The sequence below is a fragment of the Motacilla alba genome, chromosome 6, assembly GCF_015832195.1.
Source record: "Motacilla alba alba isolate MOTALB_02 chromosome 6, Motacilla_alba_V1.0_pri, whole genome shotgun sequence".
NCBI lineage: Eukaryota > Metazoa > Chordata > Aves > Passeriformes > Motacillidae > Motacilla > Motacilla alba.
The window spans coordinates 1,436,493-1,462,216 of NC_052021.1; the positions used below are offsets into that span (position 1 = coordinate 1,436,493).

Consider the following 25,724-nt stretch of genomic DNA (forward strand, 5'->3'; position numbering starts at 1 on the left):
ACATTTTCATCTGCAGATCCTTAGTTTTAACAGTAAAAATTCAGTTTCTTACCAAGCACTTTCAGAGGAGCTTTTTCTAGGTTCAGAATCGCTGCTCCAAAAGGAATAGCTAACGTTGTGAAATTGTTTTCATCACTCATCAGTGGGCACTCTGGTAGAGTGAGATACAGCCTCAAAGCTTCGACATCTGGTAAGGAGCTGGTCAATTTGGGAATAAGGTTCTTTTCCAAACTAGCTGCCACCTACAGCACATCAGAAAATTCTGTTTATTTTAATACAATTGAGATTTTAAACAAAATGCCCATGTATATGAAAACTAATCTAGAAAACAATAATTAAGAGCTTCAGTGAAAACTATTATACATTTAGACAACGACAGTAAATATTAAAATAGAATATGCTCATGAGTCACCTAATTGTCACAACAAAACACGGTTTCACACATTTGCAGTTAATATATTATTGAGTAAATAGATCTGTTTACAGGGCTGGACCAAGCATTACAGTAGTGTTTCTGGAGAGCTGTAACCCAGAAAGACAATCCCAAATGTAAAGAAAATACACAGCACAAACCTGTTGTGATATGTGAGCATGCTCAGGCTGTATGAGTTTGTGAAACAGTAGTCTAGCAGCATTCATGTCAACCCCTGAGAATCTAGCGCTGGTTTTGTAATGATCATCATTGCTGCAGGAAGGAAAAAAACCAGAAAGACTGAATCCTGTGTTCTCAGCAACTCAAGACTTCTACCCCTTGACTTTTAGACCTACTGACTAAGGATTTAAAATATATCAGACTTCTATGTTTTATATGACCTTAGAAACAACTGGAAAAAATATCCTCCAATCACAAGAAAATCACGCAAAAAGACTTGCATGTAAACCAGCCCACGCCAGGAACTGCCCTGGAATGACCAACAACCCGTGGCTGACAAATGTGATGAGTTCTGCTGGCTTCCATGGCAGCAGCCAAGACAGGCTGGAGCCATTCTCACCGGGGCAGCAGACAAAACACAGGGCAGGAAAAAAGCAGGGGTTTCAACAGAGGGTACCAGAGCCCCAATGAGACAGGAAACCCTGGGAAGGTGTCCCAGCTGACACAAGGGACACCAGGAAGGCAGCCATCACTAATGCTGGCCACAGGAGCACCTCTTAAAAACCCACCCACTTACCTCAATGCCAAAAAGCTCCCATTCAGGCACCCAGCAGAGGAGAACGCTCCATCAATTTCACTGAAATTGGTCACATGAAATGTTACATTTGGTTTTCCTTTTAAAAATTAGCATTTGCAATAAAAAAGCCTGTATTTAATCCCTAATGAATTACATTGTGCAAAGGATGGGACTCCGACTCAAATGTGACTAAACAATACTAGATTAAATTTCCATTCAAGACTCAACACTTAAGACAGCTCAAATCACAGCCAGTCTTGCATTCAATTGCTTTGCATACTCTTTTATTAAAATAGAAGCAATAATCTTTGAGTTGTTCTCATATTCCTTTACATGCATTGCTATTTTTCAATGTGCAATTAGATACTTAATTTCATCTTGTATAATCATCTAAACTGGAGCAGAGATGACACAGTCTCAAGGATCTAAACTACTCAACAAGCACGACAAAGAAAGCACAGCAAGAGATCTGCACGTCATAAAATCAGTAAATACAAATAGCTCTGCTATGTATGCCCCACTGATGCTCAATTCAGAAGCAGAATCACCAAAGACTACTTCTTTCCCTTACATCACTTACTTAGCTATCTCTAAAGGAAGTCTTCCAGATGGGAAACTCAGCAATCTTTGAATAAACGATTCATTCACAGTCCAAATCTGCTTCAAAAGGTCAGGATTCCTAAAATCATCTGGTGGCACCATGTTCTAAATAAATTTTAAAGAAAACATAAAGAATCAGGCACACAAAACTGATTTCCAGAAAAATCAGCCAAGGTTGAGCTGTCTTAGCTGATAATTTGCCTACCCAGACTATTGCAGTGAAATGCTCTGTGTTTAACAGTTCTGCACTCCCTGGGAAAGCAGACCATACACTAAAACCATCTCCATTAGGTGTTAATTCACACACCTTGCTAAATGGCAACTCCCTACACACTACTTGTCTCAATGATGAACACTAACTGAGCTTTAGATGTGAGCAGCAAGCATCTTCCCTCCAGCCACCAGGAGCCACTAAGCTCCCTGCCAAGCTGTGAGCACACAGGAAAGGAGCCATTCAATTTTTCAGACAGATGTTCTTCCACCCCACTTCCACCAGGCTCCTCTGAGAATGATCATGCTTCTGTGAGCACGCCCTGCATCATCAGAGGAGCTGCATTTGGAAGTGCAGCTCATATAAAATGAATTCCACTAAGAGCTGTAATAGTAAAGAGAAGGAGAAGCAAGATCATTGTTTTCAGCAGGAGCACTGGTTCAAAAAATGGCAAATAGCACCAAAACCAAGATAAAACTATCAAGAGAAAACATTCCTCCTGAGGGTGCCATCTGACAACGCTGAGCTGACTCAGTGTGACAATGACTATCTGCTGCCAAAAATCAGCACTTCTGATCCCATCCCACAGCATCAGGTTGAGGAACACTTTTGCCATTTCCCTTCCATCCAGCCAAAGAAAACAACTCGGGGAACTGAGCAGCCCAAAAACTGACTTGAGAAAATGGATTTTGGCTGGGCCCCCTTAGCTGGCAGGGACACACAAGCCCCAGGGGTACAATACACACAGAACTTTGGAAGAATTCAACACAAATTACCAAACCAAAGAGTACTAAAAGGGATACTTCTGCAGCATCAAAGTTCATCTATTGCTAATACCTTTTGTACAGAACAAGCCACAATAACTGCATTCATTCAGTCTCCAGTTCACCTCAATTAGTCAGTCAGAAACTACTCCAGTAATTATGAAAATTGCACATAAAGTTATTAAGGAACCTTTAACAGACAAGTTTTGAGTCCCTATTATAAGCAATTTTCCAGTTTACACCTGCTAAGCAAGTTTCCCTCAAATATAGCAATGGTTAAAACTCTATCAGAATTTAGGCTAAGAGTCCCATAAGTCAATCCTAGAGAAACTGCTGATTCTGTACAACCAGAACAGGCTGCAAGCACAAAGCACTGCTGCAAGTCTGACCTGTACTCAGTTTTTCTTCGTAAACGTGCTTCCCCACTAAAATCCATTTTCCCTTGTGTCCAAATTAGTTTTTACCCTACATACTCAACTCTTGATGCTTCATTAATCCCCATGGTCTAGTATCTGCTGAGCTGTACTGGAAACAGTCCCATGAATCTTCACCTTGCTTTTACTTTATCTCCCAACTCACCCTCCAATAGCATTTTCCTTCCATCACACTTCCACATTGCCACTTTTACTGAAAAGTCCTTCTAGACTCTTTTACGTACTAGAATTTAAACAGATCAATTCTTGTTACTTTAAAATGTAAGCTTTAAGACTATGATAAAACTGACACAACAAACTATGTCACCAGCAGTAATTTTTAGCAAAAAGATCCATTTGTTTCCTTACCGCTGTAGTACTTTAAAGTGGCTACAGAGCAGAAGACACCAAAGCTGCTGCTGTGGAGGAGGAGGTATGAGGAGGACTGGGCAAGCAGCAAAGAGCTCAAATATTCAATCAATTCTTCCCTTATGACACGAAAAGAAGTGCATTCATCCATCAAGAAAAAAGCTTAAGCCAAAAAAGTCTCTCAAGAGCTTCCTGACAGCTAACACACACTAACTGGATCCAAGCCCTCCAGCTGCTACCATGACTTAGTGCCTTTTGCTTCCACACTGCTCCAACAAGCTTTACAATACAGTCACATGCACCTTCAACATCAAAATAGTTTAAAATGCATCCAAAAAACTAAAATACAACTTTCACAAGCTTTGGAACCAAATTACACTTAATTTGTTACCTGTGGATAAAAGTAGTGTGCAAAACTTTGGTCTCCACCAGAGAAAATTCTCTTTACACAGTAGCACTCCTCACTGTCTGCAAGAGGAATACAAAACAGGCCACTGTGAAAACGTGAAATTGAAAATTATTAAGATACTGCAATCAGCACTGGGTTACAAAAAGGCTCGCTTGTGGCAGAACCTTGATACACTAGTTAGGTGACAAAATGGTAAAGACCATCTTTCTCTGAGGGAAGTTCTGGGTCTAGTGCTACCAGAGGCCCTCACCCAGCAGCCACAGGCATGTAATTCCTACAGCAGGAACACAGAGCACAGCGGAATCAAACTGTTTGGGAAAAATTATTATAGTCCATAATCAGTGTTTAAATCTCAAGAATTTTAAGCCACTACAAAGGAACAGGCAACCAAGCAGTAAATGCATCAGCTGGTGCTTACCTGTGCTCATTGGGCACTGAGTACTAAAGGGAATCCAGCTTCCTTTCACTGTGAAGGGACTTTTCCTGTTACTGGTGGTCCCTGTACCCAGCTGCCCATTGCCTCCCAGTCCAAAAGAGTAAATTCTTCCAGAAGAAGGGACAAATGCAGTGGTGTGCTGCCTAGGGCAAAGAGAATTCAGTAACACAAACCTAAGCACTGGAACAAGCTTTGTGCAGGCCTGGCCAGGACTTGTGCTAAGCAGTGTGTGAAAGGTCCTGTCCTGCCCAACACTCCACTGCTCTCCTGCAATGCCCTGCCACTGGCAATATTCCATTTACACTCCAACAGGCAATCCTCCTTTTCTATGGAAAGGTTCCCAGAATGGAGCTGCCAGTGCTTAGCCCCTGTCTGACCTTTAGAGCATATCAGAAATGAATGTCCACAGACTGCCTGCACCTCCTTTCCCTTCCCATCCTGCTCAACTCCAGATGCCCCCTCTCCTATCACAGGCCCGTGGAGAACCAGCTGGGAACTTGTGTAAACTATTTTGCACTTTCCCAAACACATTTGTTCTTCAACAGGAAATGAAGAGACAGCAACAAACTCTCACACCTCACACTATTGTTCACACTACCAGCTTAGAAAATCACAGCCTCTCAAATATTGTACTTCCTTTAGCTCCTCCATGAATGCTTTTAGAATCCCCAAAACATCACTAAATATCTTTCGTTAGGGTTATTTTGTCTTCCCTGACCACAAAGGGTAAGAAAACACCCACTTCATATTGCAATAGATACAAAGTTTCATACAAAACAAGTTATGTGTAAGAGTCACAGGGTTAGCACAGAATAGACCTTACCTGCCACAGGTGATTTGTGTGACAACGCTTCCCATAAGCTCAAAAACTTTCCTTGGATTTATCTCATGGCTGGTAGAGTTATGACCCAACTGACCATAGCCTCCAGCTCCAAATGTAAAAACCCCACCTTCCTAAACAAATAAATTTTTTACATTAAGGTGATCATATATCTCAGAACAAGAAACTTCACAGAAATAGGGGTTTAATAAATCTCTTCTGGTGATCTTGGCATTGCAGGGAAAGGACAGAAAAAATACAAGGCACAACAGGGTCCTGAGACACAGAAGAATTGCAAGTTAACTGGAGTTATGAAAACGCGGCACAGCTATGAAATATTAACTCACTTATGTTAAATCAGACTCATCTAATTTCCTTATTATCATACAACAGTCCTGCCATTAACTTGTGTCATTTATAGATCCTAATCCCCATTTTGCCTTCTTTCCAGTTCTCTTGATGAACTTCACCCATATATAAACTCCCACTATTAAAAAGTGTACTTCAGCTTCAAAACTCTGAATACAAATTTTGGAGTGATTAGCAAGCAGGAAGCTGCCCTGCATAGCAGATGATACAGTACGACTGAAACAGCCTCATATTTGAAAGCATAAGAAACCAGAAATTTCAACATTGTTGTAAGGCAAGTGATTTTTAAGAGTTTTTGATTAATCAAGAAATTAACCAACGCCTTTAATGTTTAAACAGAAAACATTTTCTGAAGTTATACACCTTACCTCACAACAACTTTGAAACTTGTCATTTTCAGATGCTTTGAAATTGTGACAATGTTTCTTTCAACTGTACTCTGCATCAGCCAGGCCCTCAGCTGGAAACCACCACCAGAACTGCAGCATCCACTGAGAAAACCCAACAGCCCCAGTGACTGAGTCAGGATAGCAAACACTGCCAGGTTCTTCTGAACTTCAGAAGGACTTGGAGAATGCTCTCACACACACACAGAGTACTGACTACAAAAGGTGTGTCAGCCCCTGGCTCTGCAGGGGACAGTGGAGCCATACACATGGGTGGCAATCTCTACAAACACTCACAGTACATTCAGTATCTCAACCCAGCCCATCAGCTTTAAAGTAAGTTTGAAGTTAACTTCTATGCATGAAAAAGGAAAATAAGCATTTAGAATGAAAGATTTCTTGTATTTGATGATTTTTCCCAAGTATTTAACCGTTCTTCCAATCTTTCCTCAACTTAATCCCATAAATTTACAAGAAATTTTATTTAGAATTTAGTTTATTTTTTCCTGTTCAGGTAGCATCTTCTTCTGGAAATATTAAAAAATTGGAACATAGATATATTTTTAAGTTCTGTACCTTCGTAAGGGCAGCAGTATGATCTTCTCCACAACATATATGAACAACCTTCTGACTTCTCAGAGACTTCAGCAGTGTTGGAACATACCTGTCTGAAAAGTTTAATAGAGAAAGGTCACTTATTTTGACAAGAAAAATCAAAACCCAAACAGCTTTGCTTATTTATTCTAATTTGGTTCTAGTCAAGCAAGCAGTTTAAATTTGTTAGCATAACACAATCACCATCACTCGAGTTTATGGATCCTGGAGGTGAAGTGTTACTACAAAAAAGCCAGGGACTACAACACTGAAAAAGTTTGTAGCCCATGCCCTCATTTCCACTAGCACAGGATCATGTGTCAATACAGAGACCACTAAATATGGAACTCTACATTAGACCTAGCACTGGCCATGAGAAAAGAAAATAAATGATCAATTTTTTCTGTGTTTTAAAGGAATTGTTTATGTGTTTCACGTTTTTAAAATGTTCCTGTAAGTTGGTATTGATACCTTTTCCTTGGTCCTAAAAACTGAGAGCCAGACACAGTTAAGGGTTAAGGGGTTTTTACCTCAGTATTTAATTAGGATCCTTACTGTACCCCACCTGGCCAAGGTGGACCGTGCTGCAACGCACACACACAGGTGACCCCGTACGCCATTCACAGACCTTACATATTAGCATCTCTAACAAGGATGCCCCAATGGGAGGCCTGGATGAAGGGTGTGATATTCCCCCATCTGTGGAATTCTACTCTGCATGGGCCAAATCTCTATTTTATAGGGTGTGTTCTAGAGGAGACCTTGGTTTCCCAAGATAGTGCAGGGTCTTCCAGCCTCCTGCTACGAGGCCTTTGGGATGTTTGGCCTCCTGGCCTGACACTATACCAGGACTATGCCAAGTTATCAGGCTTAAGGAATGCTAAGAACACTGAGGATACATGGAAGGTATATAAAAGAAAAGGCAAAAAATCATCTTGGTATCAGTGTAGTTTGGCTTCTTTGGAAGTCTATTTACACCCACAGTTTAATGTTACTGATTGCACGATAGAATGGAGCACTGAACAAACAGGAAGCAAATGTAACTTCCCTCCATCGCTAGGACAAGTCAACTTTGTCAACTTTGCACAAAAGCAGTTCTTTAAAACATTAGTGCTAATGTCTTAAAACCTGCCAGGCATGCTAACGTGTCTGCAAGAAAGCCTATGTAGACATCTAAAAGGGATTTTATTGAGAAGTGATGCTACATAAAAACCTAGGGTTATACATATTCCAAAGAATATGCAGGAGCAACTGAAGTCTCCCATGATTTCTGAAAAATAATTGTAATCTTCTTATTACACGAATGTGGCAATTTTTACGGCACTCAGATGAGTATTTTATTTACAACCCATTTTCTCCATTTTAAATGGTCTTGACAACAATGAACCAGTAGAAAAGCTGAACTCATGAAACCATCTATAGATTATCCATTACCAAACTGTGTATTACAGGACCCTGACAGCAAACACTGCCATCCTGAAGCCCTGTGAGCACATACTGTGCATATTGTAACACAATACAACCAAAAAAGAAAGAATTTTTTGTGTAACTAACCACTTGCTAAAAATCACTGAGGGTCATCCGCTTAGCAGAGGAAATTTTGGAAATGGTTAGCCAAAAATTGTGAATGATTACCAAAAGTGGCCTGAAAAAGGAATGTAAAAGTAAATGGCAGCAAAATATGAAGATGGCCTAAATGTGACTACTAAGGACAACCAATTAGTTATGAAAGATTACTGCCTTTGCCGAGCAATTTCATCCACACAAAATTCAGTTCAAACTGTGACTACTGCACAGCATTTCAATTCAATCCCATTAAGTCACAGGAAGATGTCAAACAGGGAAAGAATACAAGTGAAACAGGCAAGAACTTCAACAGAACACTGTCAGCATTCTCACTACACAACAGCCGAGGAAAACACCTCTGTGCCTTCCTCGTGCCATCTCACGTGGTGCTGGCACACTCCAGCAAGGAGTGAACAAGGTTTGTTGTGTCTGCTCCTTTCCCAGGAACACTGCTCTCCTCAGATTCACACCCCAAACCCTCCTGAAGCAATGCTTACTTACCATTATCATCATTAAGACCCAGCTGCCCAAATTTGTTGCGTCCCCATCCGAAGATGGCTCCAGAAAGAGTTAGTACAAAACTATGAGCTCCTCCTGCTGCAATCTGTGCAAAAGGGATTCCCAGCAGAGATTTAATCATTTGTGGTGAGGTTTGTTTTTTATACTCATAACCTAAGCCCAGCTGGCCATATTTGTTTTGTCCCCAGGAAAACACTTCACTTCCTGTTTGAAGGGAAAAAAACCAACCAAGAAATACAATTAATATAGTTTAATAATACAATGTTTATCCACTGTACAAACAGCTAAAAGTTAGACTGTCACCCTTCAAAAACTTTTGAGTTTGAAAATGCATAGAAATTACTGACTTCTGAAGCTAAGCATTCTTGTGTAATTTGCAGGCATTCAACTCAAGCATTTAATCAGACTGGAAGTATTTAAATTGCATTCAAACCCCTCCAAACTGCTCTTAACATTCCTGTTTCAACAGCGCTAGAGCAACTAAGTTTGGTCATTACAAAGCAAGACACTGCTCAATGGGAAGTTCCCCTACTGCACAGATGTTTATGCAGACATCTGCTGAAGCTGCACCTTGGACATGGAAAATTTTCCTATTTCCAATCAAAAGCCTCATTTAAGGTTTTCTAAGGTAAGATACTTAAATTTTGACAGACAGTTTAAGAGATGTATATTTTAAAATACTGTCTTCATTACATGATCACTGAAGCACAAAGTTTATAACCGATAACTTACAAAGAAAAAAAATCTTAAAGAATGAGAATCAAAGACCCATTGATGTTAAGACTGCTTCTAAAATAAAATATTCTCTTGAACAACCAACATTTTGCCAAGGTATTTACTATCCTAAAGATCAACATCCAAATATAAAATAATTTACTTTTGCTGACATTCCATATTTTCAAGAGCAATGTTATCTTCAAAATGCTTCCTATGTGTCACCCATCTCCACCTTTCCAGTAACAGTTTTATCAAGATGGGGAAACAATGAAACCCATCCCCTGGAGTACTGGTCTCAGATTTTAATTATTTATATTAACAACTAAACCCCAAAAACCCTACAGCACACATCAAGAACAGAAAAAGAGCCGCAAATCCATGGCCTGGCAATAAAAAAGTGATGCTGTACTTGAAGCCTGTAACTATTTAAAACGCTGAGTGAATTTCAAATCACAAATTCCTGTGACATTCTTGCACCTTTGACCAACAGAACACCTGACAACACAACTCTGCTACTCGCTGCTTTCTGCTGCAGATGTTAACTCAGGCAAAGGGTTACTCCTAAAACTCTGCCTGCCCTGAAACAAAGGCACTTCCTTGGGTTATAATGATAATTACACCTGGGAATACATAATGGCACAGGAAATGCTCAATATGAGCCCATGAAGAGTCACATACAGAACCCAGGCATATATAACCAGTATAAACAACTGGATTTAAAGAAAAAAAAAATCATTCAGCGTACAATGAACTCCTGCCTCCCCATGGTTATTTGGTTCATATTTTAAACACACACTGTTAAGAAACATTGACAAACTACAAACTTTCTGGAATTTTGTTCTGAGTTGGGAAGTTCCCATTAGCCCTTTTCAGCAGCCACTTCTTGCAAGTGGAAGTTTTGGCCACAATTCTCCTATCTCGTGATGAGTCAAGCAACAAGCAAATTGAAATTCATTTCTGTTTCTAGAGAGCTGCACTAACCAGACATGCAGTACAAGTGAGGCCAACTAAGTATGTGCTCACAGCCCCAGCAAAAATTTGAAGACAGGTATTTAAACTTTCAAAAGGTGGCTTGTATGTGATATGGCATTTCAACTATGGAAGCACCAAAAACCAGAGGCTTTGCCATAATAAAGCACACAAGAAAGTCACTCCTGCCAGCCTCAGTAACCTGAGGTTACAGGTTAAAACAGACCAGTGTGCCAACAGGATGAGAAAGATCTGGGACCAAGAAAAAGAAACAAAATTCAAAAGGAATTCATATGAGAGCCAGATGATGAGAAAAAACCAACACAAACACATCCTGAAGAACTAAAAGCACAACTCAACATCCATCTGTACATTGGTTTTTCAAATTCAAGCTTCCATCATTAAATTACACAGCCCCTACCAACCTGAAATCCCATCTGTGCTAAGTGGTAGCATGTTTAATTAAAAAAAAAAAGACAGATCTTGAAAACTTTGAACTCCCTACTATGAAATTACACAAAACTTCAGGAGGATTCGGCTTACCTTTTGAGAGTGCTAGCGAGTGATAATAACCACAAGCAACTTGGACAATCTGGATCTCTGATAAGCTTTTAATATTTCTATTGGGGTAAGAAAACAGAGAAATAATTAAGCTACCAGATCATAGTAGGAAATAAAGGGTAATATACAAAGTGTGAATCCTTTTTACTGAAGTATACTAAACATCCCAACTTTAATTAGACGTTATTTAGTAAAATCTGAAGACAAAACTGCTTTTTCTTCTAAACCTTCTAAGGTTAGGTTCTGTCTTATTTTCAAATAGATCAAGTCTGTAAAAGTCCACAATGAAGAATTAGGAAGGTTCATGTGCTGGGAAGGCGATCTCACACAGCTGAATGGAGGAATGAATACAGAATACAAGAAGAACCTCATTCTTACTTTCCAGTTTCCACAACTTCAGTTTACAGACCTAATACATATTGCACAATATTATAAAGAAGTTGCAAATACATGCACATGTGCACTAAAACTTACAATGCTTTCAACTTGGGATAAGAAAAATGTTTCTAAAGGGCCTGTGAGCTTTTAAATTTGATGCAGATAGAAGATTTTTAATATTATAGTCATGAATTACTAAGGTTCCAAGGAATTGTTATTTTTGTGTGTGGACTTCAGGTAGCTGGAATGCTTATGGCATTCTGAAAACAACCCCAGCCAACATGAATTTTTTTTAAGTAGAAGGTGTATTATTCAATCACAGCTGAAAAGCTTTGAGGTGAAAACTGAAGTATAAGGATAGGACAGCAAAGTAAATGTACCTTCTTCAAATTGAAAGTTTAACACTCTATTTCTCTTTAACTTCTCTTAAATGGCATTCATACACTTAAAATCCCATCCTACTTTTCCAACGTAAGTCTCATTGTTAGGGGAGGACTATTAAAAAAGCCAACAAACAAAAACGCGCCAAAAAGCAACAAACCAAACCAAGCACACCTGTAACACATTTCTCACGAGACTTCCTGAGAACAGAAACTGTCTACACACAGCATCCAAGTGTCATAGCTAATATACATTTTCTATATCTATATGGCTTTACCTGTAACAACAGAATAGCTTAACCAAGGTGATTTAAGCACATTATTTTTAAAAAAAGGCAACTTATAATGTACTATTTTTAACCTGGGCACTCTGACGCATTCCTCTGTTCCTGGCAAGCCAAGCTGTCCATCAGTAGCCAGACCCCAAGCATATACCTGACCTTTGTCATTTAATGCAAGAGTGTGGGCTTCTCCACATGACACAGCTACAATATTTTGGGCATCCAGTGCACCGACATGCTCTAAAATAATGAATAAATAAAATTAGTTGGTTAAAAAAAAAAAAAGCTACTAACAAGCTAGGCTTGCTCCAAACAGTTTACACAGTACTAAGACATCAACTAAGCCCATAAGTTCTGCTGAAACACCCTTTATTTAAAATTATAAACATGCAATTCTAGGAGAAATTAGTTAAATTCGACACCCTGAAGTAAACAAGTAATGACTGTTTCCAGAGCAATACAGAGACGTGCACAAAACCTGCACCTTGATCCTAAAGGATCCTTCTAATCTTGCCATCTGAAAATGAGTGCAGAAACTCAATTAACAGTAAGGTCAGATAGATTACTGTCAAATGACTACACGTGTAGACATTATGTAAGAGGAAAACATTCCACCACAGCAAATTAAATTCACCTATTCACTATTAAGAAAGAGCCTGCAAAACAAGGCAGGGCAAATTACAGACTAAAGCTACTGATTTTGCAATGAGCTACACAATGTCTTCTTTATAATGCAAAATACTGTTAGAAACAGATCCTAAAGAGTAATTTTTCTAGACATACAGTGACACCTCTGAAAAGCACACACTAAAATATCTCTGATTTTTTTCCAGTAACCTGCATCAATACATTTGGGAACACTCAAACCTTGGTTTTGGGCTTATGATTTGTGATCAGAATAATATTTCAATTCCAGCAGTAAGTAAAGCAGAGAAATATCATCAGGGCCTGTCATTAAGGCTGGAATTTTTAATAGTTCCCTTAAATAAGGGACTGCTTGGACATTTTACTCCCAGTTTTCAAACACAAATTCTATTCCAGCCTAAGAATGGCACACCACTGAAAAAGCCTGTGTATTGTCAATGTTAGGGGCACTCTAAACACAGCCTAGCCCAGCCCAAGTCAGCGTCACAACAGCAGCTCACATTATCTGCAGCATGACAGGCACTCAGCTTCCAAAATAAACTAACACAGGCAGCAGATATAAGTTCTTTTTTATTACATCCAGCTGGTCTGACTAAAGAGGTTACCACCCCAATTCACCCATCAGAGCCTCCCACAGCTCTGCCAGTGGGAGAGGTCATGGAAGCACTTTCCAGCTCGGGCACCAGCACACAGATTAGCTCAGGCAATCTCCCCCAGCTGCTGAACCAGCCAGCCTGACTGCCTAAAATGGATTAAGGAACAGCCATGCAGTAGTGCCTATGGCAAGCAGAGCTCTAGAAGGAGGAAAGAAGAAAGGCAGTAGGGACAAGGAGGTAGCAAAGACACACAGTCAGCAACAAAATTATCTTCAGTTAGCAGAAACACATTTAAAAGAGAGCATCCACCCATCTATAAAGATACCAAGCCTCTTTGGGCTGTGCAACTGAAATTATCCCAATGCTCTGACTTCATACAACACTCAGCAGTATTATCAAAAACCTCTGGGTGAAAGGAAGATTAGGGAGGACATTAAAATCCTCATGTGTTGGACCACGTTAAAAAAAAAAATTAAGAGCACGTCCATTACACATGAAAGGTCATGCAAATGAAATGTCAGATATTTTCATTGTAACCTTTAGACTAAAAGACAATACAGCAAAATTTTCAAAGTGGGCAACAAGTAGTCAGAGTAAGTTTGACATGCTGAGTTTCTCTTCAAGTTCATGAAGCAGATGTTTGCACAGGATTAAAGTTTATCAGTTTTAATATCCACATACTGTTTCCCAATAGAAGTCCACATTAGTTTAAAAAAAAAAATCAAGAAAACCTTTAATTGGCACCAAAACTGAAACTTGGTGTAAAAGAGAACTACTAAAATATCCCATGACACCTCGTTTCCACTTGAAAAATTTGTGGCAAATACTGAGCCAAGTAAGTTGTGAAAGTGCTCTAGGAGTGATTAGAACCAAGTCTCAGTAAGCCTTTCCAGTCTGCTGTGCTGTAGCAGAGTGAGCAGCACTGTTCCCTGGCTCTCCGCACCAGCTATGACTCACATGCAAGCTCTGAAGGGAGCCCATGTGCACACTCCTCTGCAGTCCCTGCAAGATGTTTACCCAGTTCTGCTCCAGAACTGCACTAGGAGGGAGCAGAAACACACACCGAACATAGGTGGGAAGAAAAAAAAGCCCAAAGAAGTGTTACACAGCATCCTTTAGGCTATTCCAAATCCTCTCCTCGTAGCGCTGCATATGCTGATAAGTCTTTTATCAAAAGTTTTATTTTTAGTTCTTACAAAAAGAGAACATTGCTTCAATCAGACCTGCTGTACACCACGTACTAGACAACTAAAAACTGCATGTTTCCCTGCAGTGATATGCCAAATACTCATTTCCACCATATTCCAACAGCAAAACCCATACATGAAGTACAATGCCATCCCATGGACTGCAGCAGGTCAGCTCCCCTTGAGAGTAAAAACAGTCACTGAGTCTCCCACAGCCATGCTTGAAATAAAAAACAGTGTCAGTGTCCAGCTGCACAGCACGCAAAAATATGGGGGGACTGCCATGTTTCATAGCTGTTTGTTTCCAGCTGTCACAAGAACCCACCCCAGCAAAGCAATGCTTTTCCAGTCAAAAATATGTCCATTCTTGGAAGAACTGCTGTGCACGAATTTGCCCCATGCACAGATACTGGCAATCTTGGCTTTGATGAAGCACAACAAAACGAAAGCCACACCCACCACCCCACAATTCATCACTTCTAAACTTACCTGGTCTTTTCCTGGCTTTTTCATGCCCTAGTTGTCCCAGATCATTGCATCCACATGTATAAACTGTCCCATCATCCAGGACAAAAACAGTATGTCTCAGTCCACACCCTACATCTCTGACCCTCTTATTTAGGAAAAAGTCACTTTTTCTGGGTTCTAAAACAATCTCTTCATCAATTCCACCCAATCCAAGCTGTCCAAAAGATGCATTGCCCCAGCACAACATGTTTACACTTCTTTTTATCAGAGATCTTCCAGCTTCACTTTTCTAGAATATTCCTTCTGTGTAGCTGTTAAGAAAAAAGGAAAACATACATTTTTCAGTATTGTCCCCAACATTCACATTACTTTCTAAACAGAATGTAATCCATGAGCTCACTTTCTCTATACCAATGTATTAAAACCCTGAACAATTTTTAAGAGTGTGATTTGCTTTCTTGGACAGGCTTTACGCTAACTCTGCAGTAAAATGCTTTCTTTACCATTTCAGATACAACTTTTAAGATACGCAGGTCACTGGTTTTGCATATCTTTGTTTCAAAAACTTAAAATATCATTCTTCGTAAAACTTCTTTAATCCCTAATCCAAATTTATACAAACTTGCAGTTGCAGCCAATTCCAGCCAGTGGAAACAACTTCAAATATCTTCCAAGGGGACGGTACAGGCTACTTTCTGTACTTGAAGAGTTGCACGACTCCAGCAAACACTGTGTATGGCCTCAAGATCATCACCAAAAGCAACACTTGACTCACAGCTTGGAAAAAAGTGGTCAGCTCTGATCAATCCAGTTATGCAATACAAATTACAATATGCTGCGTCAGTCATTACATTTAAACAACTAGGACTCAACTGAAACTCACCATTTAAAAGAAAATAAATAGCTGAAACTCAAGTCCCCAGTCTTGTACTGCAATCAAGACCAGCTACAGCTTCAGTTACTCCGCAGTAGCAGGAGGCCATGTACACCAACTCCCCCAAGCAAGCCCACACCCCTAATCCCTAAATTACAATTATCAGTATTTGTGCTGACAGACTCTGTACCTTTTTGGAAAGGATTCAAAGCTGCCCTCCTCTTTCATTTGCAGTAGTGCATTCAACAAAAAATCGGTGACAATGTTTTCACCACTACTTACACCACATTTCCACGATAGCAGGTTTCCCTGCGTTTTCAGAGCAATTTAAAAGTCAATGCAATCTAATGAGAAATCACTATAAATTTTCATCTGTGACCATTATTTAGAAGACATTCTGCACGGTCATGACACGCATAAACGACCTAAATCCCAAACTGCTCGGAGAAGCAAGCCAACACTTCGCACCTAAGCGTTATGTACACCAAAGGGCAGAATTCTTGCCAGCACAACAGGATAAACTGTTTTTCTCTGCAAAAGGCAAAATGCAATAAAGAAGACAGTTATTTTTGTGAGCGCATAAGAAACCCTGAAAGCAACACCAAACCAAAACAGCCAAACAGTTTAAAATATATCGCATTCTGTTTACCTATCTCAGGAGGTGAGGCATGATCAAATATTTCCCTAGCTATATCCTACCACATTCAGAAGGAGACATCAAGAAGAAGATGTCTTCAGTTAAGACATAGCTACGCAACAGCACACATCACACATCTGTAGCAGTGACTTGCATCAACCTGCAACACAAGAAATCAGAAAAGATGTATCACTATAGTTCTTAGAGATTTCTATAGTCAATATTTATCTCCATCTCCAGCAGGGGGGAAAATAAAAGTTCTCCTTTCTGTTGAACCATATACGTATCTCCACGGAAGGAGGGGTTGTTTTGTTTTGCATCATTTAGGAGTCGGTAGCCAAAGTTCTGTACTTTGATCTCAAATCACGGCACTCTTTCACCCTGTGCGTGGTCACCAGAGCCAACTCGCGCCGTCAGCTGCTGGGTACTGCCGCGCGTGACGGCGGCGGCCCGGTGCCGGCGGCCAGCCCGGCCCGGGGAGCGCCGCGCTCGCCCCGTGCCGCGGGGGCGCGGGCGGGCGGCAGGGAAGCGCCCGGACGCTTCGCGCAGGCTGTGCCCGCTGCCGGAGCGCTGCCGCGCGCTCGGGCCGTGCCCCGTGAGGGAACCCCGCCCGCCCCGGCGCTCGCCGCGGCCCCGCGTTCCCTCGGCGGGGCTCGGCTCCCCGGGCCCGCCGCGCTGAGCCGCGGAGGGAGCGGCGGGCGCGGCCCGGAGGCGGAGAGGGGCGGCGGCCGGACCCCTCCGCGCCCCGCGGTCGCTCGGCGGCGCCGCCGGGCCTGGGCCCAACCGCCCCGGGCCGCACCTGCCCCGCGGCACCGCCGCCCGGCCCGCCCCGCTCCCGCGGCCGCGTCCCGCCGGGGGGCCCCGCGGCCCGAGCGCGGCCCCGGCCACTCTCCCGTCCGCCCCGCGGGGCCCGAGGGCGGCAGCGCCCGGCTCCGCTAAGGCCCGGCGGGACTCACCGGTGGTAGCGAAGCGCTCCGCTCCGCTCCTCTCCGCAGCCCGCCCACCGCAGGCGCTCGCCGGCCACGGCCGGGGCGTGAGCAGCGTGAGCAGCCCCGGGCGCCGTGACAGGGCCCGGCCGCCGCTGCCGCGCAGGCGCCGGCTCGGCGGGCGGGACCGCAGCGCCCGCTGCAGCGCCCGCCTCCCGCCGGCCCGGCCTCGTGGTCAGGGGCGGGACGCGGCGCGGAGCCGTCACCCGGGGCTCGGCGGAGCTCCAAAGGGGACGTTGCGCTCGGAGGCACCGCGTGGTTCGGTTCCCGCCGTTGGGCTGCGAGGAGGCGGGGCGAGGAGTTGACGGCAGAAACGAGGCGTGGGAGCGGCCCGAGAAGCGCGGAGCCGCGGAGCGATGCTCTCCTGCCGGTGTGCTCGGGGTGCGCGGGGCCGAGCGCGGAGCTCGGCTGTTCCCTCCGGTGGTGACTGAAGCTGAGCGCGTTCTTGTCTTGGGAACACATGCGAGCGCGAAAATACAGAGCCGTCGTTGTGTTACATCACAGGTTTTAAAGTGAGAATTAAAAAACTGGAGTGGGTTCTGGGGCAGATAGCTCCCTGAGAAGAGGTCTTCCTATGGCGTGTTTCGTCTGCCTTGCAGAGTTCTTCAGACACTTGGGCGCTTGTTGCTGTTCCTTATTCCTGATCTGCGGAGATCTGCCGAAACCTCTCCTTGATCTCTGAGGGCACGAAAAGAATGAGATCAGTGAGTGGGAAGGAACTGGATCCGCCAGGGAGATGCAGGAACAAACTGTTCTTCGTACTCCAATTAGGCGTCGTTAACTTGCGGGAGCACGTAGCGGGTGATGGGTGCTGCTGCTGCAGCGGTGTGAGCCCCGGCCCTCCTCGGCCTTCCTGCTCCAGGGAGCGGCGGGGCTTTGGGGCTCTGCTCCCCCTCCGCAGAAAGAAATGCAGCTTTCGGAATTTTCCAGTCTGGTTACAAGCTTCTGTCAGTGTCCATATCCAAGATGGGCACAGTAAAACATTTTTTTTCACTGAACACATATCTCTAGTGGAGCAGCTAAAGGAGAAGTTTACACGCCAGACGCATTTCTTAACTTTTTTTTCCCCTCCTGGTGTTATGCTTGGTACTGGGAGGAAAATCCATTGCAATTTATGTAATTGGAACGGGTTGGTAATCCAAATGAGATTTCCTTATTTAGCAGCCTCTTTACAGAAGGATCCACCTTGATGTAGGTCGGGAAGTGAAAAAAGGCCAGGACCAGGCATACGTCACAGCAAGTGATTTTGCAAACTGTGTGCAAGGAAAGTTCTGTGTTTGGTGTCCTTTTGCCCTTTTGCAAAACGGAAATCATTTAACAAAATCCCAATAAATGGGATGTCTTGGTCCAGCCATTAAACTCTCTTGTATATGTAAATAGGTAAGATTGTACAGGACTTGTGGTACAGGATTTGTGGTTGTAGATTTATCAGGAAAGATCCAAACCAGAAATATGAAATTCATACCTAGAGAAAATGAGATTGCTGCATAGCTGACACAAGCTAAATGATGCAGCACTTTTCAGGGCAACAAATTCCGGGTTTTGCTGTTTAAAGGAGAAATGTGAGTGAGTTGCCTTTTGCCATTCTGCATCTAAGACTGAAAGGTTAGCAGGAGCTGTGACACAGAGCAAATGGAGGAAAACATTTCATTTGTTATCTTCTAAACTTCCTTTTTCCTTTATTTGTGAGCCCAGCAGAGTAGTAACTGTGAATAACTACACTGTGAAATGGATTTTAAATACTGGCATTCATTGTGCAATGTGTCCTCTGACCAGCATGTGGGGATATGCCCAAGTACTTGAAGAGAACATTATATGCCCACTACGTTTTTATACAAGGAAAAGTCACTTGGTATAACTGGCTTAACACATTGAATAAAAAATATATAAAGCATGAAACAACATACAGTGTTGCACAAATCTCAACTTCCTTCTGCGATAGACATAGCTATTTTATTTTAAAGAATTCTATTGATCCTAACATCAGATTGCTGTAAATTGAATAATTCAAGTGTGTCTTCAAATAAAGTACAATCCATATTTTTATTTCACTTATCATTTATCTTAGCAAGTTTGCTTTTTTGTGCCAGAGAAGCCAAATCCTACCTACCGTGCCTTAGTACCTTACAGGATTCCCTTCTTGGGGCTGAAGGCACACAGGCAGTGGGGGTAAGAGAACGTGTGCTGTGGTGCCACAGCACCGCCTGGGCTCCCTGCCACGCAGTACAACCCCTCCTGCACCCACCAGCACTGCACCTGCCACAATGGACTTCTGCAGTTGCAGTGCTCAGGGGAGCTGTGGGGTGCCTGCACCTCAAAATTCCCATTGTCCGTTCTAGTACCTGCAAAAAAACCTCAGAGATGCAAAGTCCAGCGAAAACAAGAAATGTAAATCTGCTTAACTTCAGGGAAGGAATTTATTTCCTTGTAAGTGCCTTAGCCCTGAGGGTTTCCTATTACCATTGCACAGTCTTCTTATTGATGGTCACAACAAGCAGGAAACTATTTTCAGTTCCCCTGCCATTATTAAAATAGCAATGCTTGGCTACTGCCTGGTGATAGCTGTCAGCACAATTGTGGTTTTTAAATTGTACCCCAGTTAATCCCCCACTGAGATAGTACAAAAATGGGAAAAGAATCATATCTAGGGTTAACTAATATGTCCTTTATGCTCAATTACTAGAAAACATATTTCAGTTTATATACACGTTTTTGAAGGCTCCAGTATTATGGCATAAAACTGTCTGTATAGTTAGTGACAGACTCTGCTCTCTGCCTCCATTTTCTCCTGGCAACAGCCAGGACATACTTTATAAACTTCAATTCCGCATTTCAAACCCCTTTGCTTTACACTTTCATGTGTCACAGACTACAGAAAATAGAAATGGGTGTCCAGAGCAGCTGATAACATGAAATTCGAGATGCCAGCATTTTGCTGTGAGAAATTACCCACCTTTGTGTGAGGCCTTTGTGTAGAATATTCTTGATAAAGACAAAGAAAAGGCTTTAAAATGCAAATAAGCTTACAAACAAGGGATGGTCGGACCCTTTTATGCCATTTCAGTTTTACATTTCATCCTCAGATTCTTCACAGTATCCATGTAGAGAACTCAGATACACAGAGTATGTGTTTTATATGCTCTGCCACTTTATAGCTCAGCATGTTGTAGTTCTCTCTCTGCACACCCTGCTCACAAATAGTTCTGGTTAGCTCAAATGCAAATGTGCTTACCAGTAAGACCAATCATTTATTAATTGATGGCAACATTCTAAAACAAACTGAACAGTTTTTTACCTGTTTGTGAACATAAATCACTATAAAAATACTAAACTGATAACATTGCAAATTCTGTGGTTAACTCGAGGCATCTGATAAAGGGAGCTGGTTAAGGGAAAACTGAGGAGACACCTTCAAATTAAGATAAGCAAAACCAAAAACCTACAACCCCCCCACTCTCCTCATCCTCTCAGGCCACAAACTATAGCTGAAATAGCCAAAGGAAAGGTATTCGTAGGATGATGAATGCAAAGAAAATGAAAAAGCATTGAAGGGTGAGGATGAGCCCTGGACATGAAGTCTATAATGAAGGAAACAAGCTGACCTTTGTCTTAGGGAAGAAGCTCTTGCATTCACAAACCCTTGTGTGGATCCAGTGTCCCCAAGCCCACACAAGCTGGCACTGAGTGACTCCCCTGTGCCCTGGCAGTATGGCAGCAGCCACACAAGTGCTCAGGCACCTGCAGGTTGGGGCTGAAGATGCTGAACATTTTTGAGCATCCTACACAGAGTGTTGGGAGTGCAGCCCCTTCCCACATGTGGCATATTTTCTTCCTATTGAAGTGATGTTTCACACTATTACAGGTATTTTTCTGTTATAAATAGATCAGCAGGCCAGGTGCTAACTGAGCATGAAAATTCCCATGTACTCTTTTGGGCTTTTTTGGTTTAAGAGATGGATGCTGAGACACCAGTTGCCATGTCATTAAACTGGGCTTTTGGTCAGGCCAAAAGTGACCTTTGCTTTTTAAGATGCAATCCTTCAGGAACACAATATCAATAATTGAGCGGGTTGTGCCCTGCAGAGACCGATTTGGTAACACGCTGAACCTCAGCTTATAAAATAGCTGCAAGTGGTGCCACATGCTGCTGGTTCTGACATGACACTGTGTCTTTGCAAGGCAGCATGATGAAGCACCCTAAAATTAGCCTTCTTACTATTTCGTAAAGAGCAGGCAGAAAGGTAGCAGCCTGCACTGAGGAGAACAAAGAGGCACAGGAGAGGACCAGAACTGAGGCTCACACACAGCCTGGTCACAACACTTCATGGTGAGCACTCTTGGCTTCTTTGCAAATTTCCATGTGGGATTGTTTAGGGTAATGACTTATCCCAAGCATAGGCTGACCTGATTATGAAGAAAGAAAGGTGCTCCTGTAAACAGACGTGGGGAGGAGGGACCTGTTCTCTCAGGGGGATTGGGATTCAGCAGAAGGGAAAACTAACTGTGAAAATTACATGGCTGATCTCTTTTAGGGGTGTGGTGGGAGCTGGCGTTAAATTCACAAAACTAAGTTTGTTGTTACTGGAATATAACTGGGAGTGGAAGGAAAAAATGGGCTGATATGAAAATCAGAAACAGCATGATAAAGTCCCTTTCTGTTGAGCCAGACTGATTTTGTCCTGATACTTCATGTGTTCTATCTCTACCCCACTTACTGCATGTTAAAGTCCTTTGCTTTACAAGGAGTAAGATTTGAGAGGAAAAAAAAATAAATCCAGCTTCCAGGCAGTAGGAAGATAGGGGTGTGGATGTGTTAGTGTACAGGAACAGAAACAGTGGAGGAAAAGATCGCAGAGCAGAGTAACACTTGCCGATGGGGAGAGGAAAGAAACGGTGAGGAAACATTTGAATATCAGAGGGCACGAGAAGCATGCCATGAAGGGATGTGAGCACTGACTGCTGGGAGGGAAGGGGGCACAGCACACGTCTCTAGGAAGCAGAGGACCCCCCTGGCAGCTGGGTGGGACAGCCTGTGGCCCCGTGCCTCAACAATTGTCAGTACATGCTGTTTTCTCTATTCCTGTGGTAGCACTCTGCAAAGAATAGCTGGGAAGAAAATAACACTGGGGCATAGTCTGTGCCTGGTACATTCAAACTACATACAGCTGTTTCTGCTATTAGTTATCACTCAGAAATATGGGACTGGTTTGCAACACGGGTATTTTTGTTCAGTAAAGATGATTGGGCAGTACTCTGCAGCTTTTGTAATTTAATTTGGGACAATATTTATGATTCCACATGTATTACCAAAACCCAGAGAAGCATGATTCTGTAAGATCTCTTTCGTGCTGTTAGCAACCAACAGATATTTGGTGAAGCAAGGATTGAAATGTGTCAAAGTGGGAGTGAATCTGTCACATTTGTATCAACTACGGTACAGGACTTCTCTGTTCATAAAGGGGATTAAATATTCACAGTGGTCAAAGAGTCTTGGACAGATTGAAAAATAAATTTCTCTTGCAGATGTTCTTAAGGAGTTCCACAGAAATTGTATGTGAGCAATCAGAGCTTGGAGTCCTTGAAGGACTGTAACTCTTCATTTCCTACAACATAAGTCTCAATCTTGGAATTAGGAAAAAAAAAAATTGGAGCCAGAAGGTGAGCTCTATGAGCTGAGCAATGAAATCCTCATAATTGAAAAATGGAATCACTGCTGCTTCCTACACACAATTCCTATGTAGAGAAACCCAATGACTCCTCATGTTCCCAGAGGTCTCCTAAGTCAATATTTACTTCATTTAGGAAAGAAAATTTGCCACAAATTAGTAATCTTTTGTTTCTGTTTACTGACACTGGAGTGGTGCAAAGTGCTGCCAATTTTGTTGTTGATTTTTTAGTATGAGTGATTTGGATGCTCCTATTTCACTGCAGAAGACTTTGGGTCAATGTTTTTGGGATAATGTTTCTTTGTTTATTTGGTCTACCAGCACAGAACAAACTGCTTCCATTTAGAACTTCAAGCTTGAAAGGGGAAGCCAAAGCAACTGTATATCTTTTGGAAGCAGCAACAGTAGAGTGGCCACTTGTGCCAAGCCTCCATTGCATTTAGCTGTGCCTTTTTCTTGGACAGAGAAGGAGGTAGCAGTGATTCATCACCTATGTCTGCCTGATGAAGGCTTTCTTGTCATTCATGTCAGCAAGTCACTAGGACACCACTAAATATGATCACTGGTCCCAGTCAGAAGTTATCATTTCAGGGGCACTGGATACTCCCCACTTTACACACATGTAATTACTTTCATAGAAAATAGTACAGAGATCTTTTCAGCTCCTGGTCAAGGTTCTAGAGCAACAAAATTACTCCTAGAATACACAGAATGAATTTGAGAGGAGTCCTAGAGCTCAGGACCCTGGAGCTTTAAGTGAGATTGTTCCTGAGCCTGTCTCAGGAAAACACAGAGCATTTCAAGAGTATCCAACTGACATAGCAGCTTCTGTTGACCCCGTGGCCCAGCGGAGACATCCAAAACCAGACAGATTACAGGAGAGCCAGCTTGAAACACCAATCTCCTCAGAAAACAGTTACACATCCTATTTTAGCCAATAGACTTGTCAGAAAATATTGTGTCCAAATGTGATATATCTCCTGCAAATACAAACAATTCAATACAAACACTATTAGGTTCTTCTAGCTTGTAGCAAATTCAGCCAGGCAAACTGGCTTTTTAAACAGACAGTATCAATATTACAAATTAAATTCTTTTGATTATAACTTCTTTTCTTTTTTTTAATAAAATGAAGGAAAGGAATGCTTATTTGTCTCATGAACAAGTGGTTGCTTTGTAGCAAGCAGTGTAAGGATTAAAAATCACTTTTCTGAGAGGCAAAAGATTATCATTTTCCCTTACCTCTTGTTCAAGTTTGAGTTTGTAAATAGCTCATCACCATTATAAACCTGTTTGTGTTTTCTTCTGTGTTTATAATAACCATAAGCATTAAAATAGTCTGGTTATAACTATAATAGTCCTGCAGAATTATAATGGGCAAGAACCTAGAAATGTTCCATTTATAGCCATTACAAACACTTGTAATTTCCAGTGCGTTGTATCCACAATGACCCCTCAAGAATCCAGTATTTGGGATTAAAGTGTCTGGACATTTTCAAATCAAATTAATGAACACTATTATCTTTCGGCAAATTTTTAGTCTAGGATAGTTAATAACAACACATAAAGTTTTAAAATCTTCATTTCTGAAACTTCACACACCAGTAGTTTTACAGCTAATTTTGACTGGATACAGAACTATTTGCCCAAGTAACAACAAAACAGATACTGTTATTATAATGACTTCTGATGCTTTCTTAAAAACCCACAGCAAGTTAAAAGAAATACCATTTGACAACTGGAATTAAATGGATTTTTAAATATAATTTAAGTATACATATATTGAAGTGAAATTTAAAAGCTCAAGGATTATCAAATAAATTTATGTTTATAGCTGTATTTCAAGAAACTTAAAGTTTTTTTAAATTAATTTTTGATAAATTAAAGATTCAAATAGCATGCTTGACTCTGCTATAACTCCATTTGACATATATTGATCAACATAAAGAGAATAAAACTAGAGACTAGTAATATATTCCTCATTAAATATTTTCTGATGTAAACCTTTGGCTTCCTCAAATCCTGCATCTTAGGATCTAGACCAGAGAGATCTTCACATCTCTGCAAAAAATCCAAAGGTTTTCTCTTGTGCCTCAGAAATAGACACCAAGTATTTCAGGATCAGGAAGCATTCAGTATGTGTGGAGTTCCTTTCCTTGGTTTTCCAAGCCCAGGAAACAATCCTGTTTGGAGCCCTGTTATCCCTCCTTAGTACTTCCAATGACACAACTGAAAGGAGCCTGTGGGAGCCCAGAAAGTCACTACAGCTGCAAGAGACTGTTCTCAGAGTGCTCTTTTTGGGAGTCAGATTGTCCATTGGCTCTTGGATTTTCAACTTTATTATCTTGATTACAGCTGGGAAAACTCTGGAAGTTCTCCCTGCTGAGTCCTTTCTCTTCACCTGCCCCGGCCACTCAAAGCCATCATTTTCCCTGCTTCCCTTTCCTCTAAGTCAAACCCTGAGACAGGTCAGGTATTTCTCTGTGGAAATCAATGGCCAGTTTAAACTAGCTGAGTCTGGATGGTTTGATATGACAGCTCAGAGCCCCACAGCTGGGTGTATCAGTATTATGAAACCCCACGTTTATCATCCTTGCGTTTCACATGAACTCTATCCAGCGCTGCAGGAGAGCAGCAGTGCTGCTCCCCTTCCACTGCAGCCCCACTTACACTTCCCTATTCCCTCCAACACTTTCAGTCTTATTCAGCAGCAAAATGCACAGCAAATCCACTCCACACAGGAGGAATAGTTTT

General features: G+C 42.0%; 2 protein-coding genes across 6 annotated transcripts in view; one reads left to right on the forward strand and one right to left on the reverse strand.

The window, feature by feature from the left end:
* The window catches only part of HERC4 (HECT and RLD domain containing E3 ubiquitin protein ligase 4), a 29,837-nt gene extending 12,398 nt beyond the window's left edge, over window positions 1-17,439 (reverse strand). Inside the window, exons 1-15 of one of the 5 annotated variants that reach the window (XM_038140332.1) lie at window positions 17,275-17,437; window positions 16,331-16,478; window positions 16,150-16,212; window positions 14,829-15,118; window positions 11,992-12,151; window positions 10,855-10,931; window positions 8,608-8,829; window positions 6,523-6,614; window positions 5,195-5,325; window positions 4,354-4,514; window positions 3,918-3,994; window positions 1,750-1,874; window positions 1,170-1,229; window positions 574-685; window positions 53-242 (exon numbers count right to left, since the gene is read on the reverse strand). In XM_038140332.1, coding sequence (XP_037996260.1) covers window positions 53-242; window positions 574-685; window positions 1,170-1,229; window positions 1,750-1,874; window positions 3,918-3,994; window positions 4,354-4,514; window positions 5,195-5,325; window positions 6,523-6,614; window positions 8,608-8,829; window positions 10,855-10,931; window positions 11,992-12,151; window positions 14,829-15,054 — 1,633 coding nt within the window. In that variant the 5' untranslated portion in view covers window positions 15,055-15,118; window positions 16,150-16,212; window positions 16,331-16,478; window positions 17,275-17,437. Of the gene's footprint in view, window positions 1-52; window positions 243-573; window positions 686-1,169; window positions 1,230-1,749; window positions 1,875-3,917; window positions 3,995-4,353; window positions 4,515-5,194; window positions 5,326-6,522; window positions 6,615-8,607; window positions 8,830-10,854; window positions 10,932-11,991; window positions 12,152-14,828; window positions 15,119-16,149; window positions 16,277-16,330; window positions 16,479-17,274 lie in introns of those variants that run through there. The other 4 variants (XM_038140334.1, XM_038140331.1, XM_038140330.1 and 1 more) reach the window with 4 other exon arrangements.
* Window positions 17,440-21,615: 4,176 nt separating this feature from the next.
* Window positions 21,616-25,724, forward strand: part of MYPN (myopalladin) — a 72,049-nt gene continuing 67,940 nt past the window's right edge. The window contains exon 1 of the mRNA XM_038139947.1: window positions 21,616-21,631. The gene's annotated coding sequence lies outside the window, so the exon portion shown is untranslated. The remainder of the gene's footprint in view (window positions 21,632-25,724) is intronic.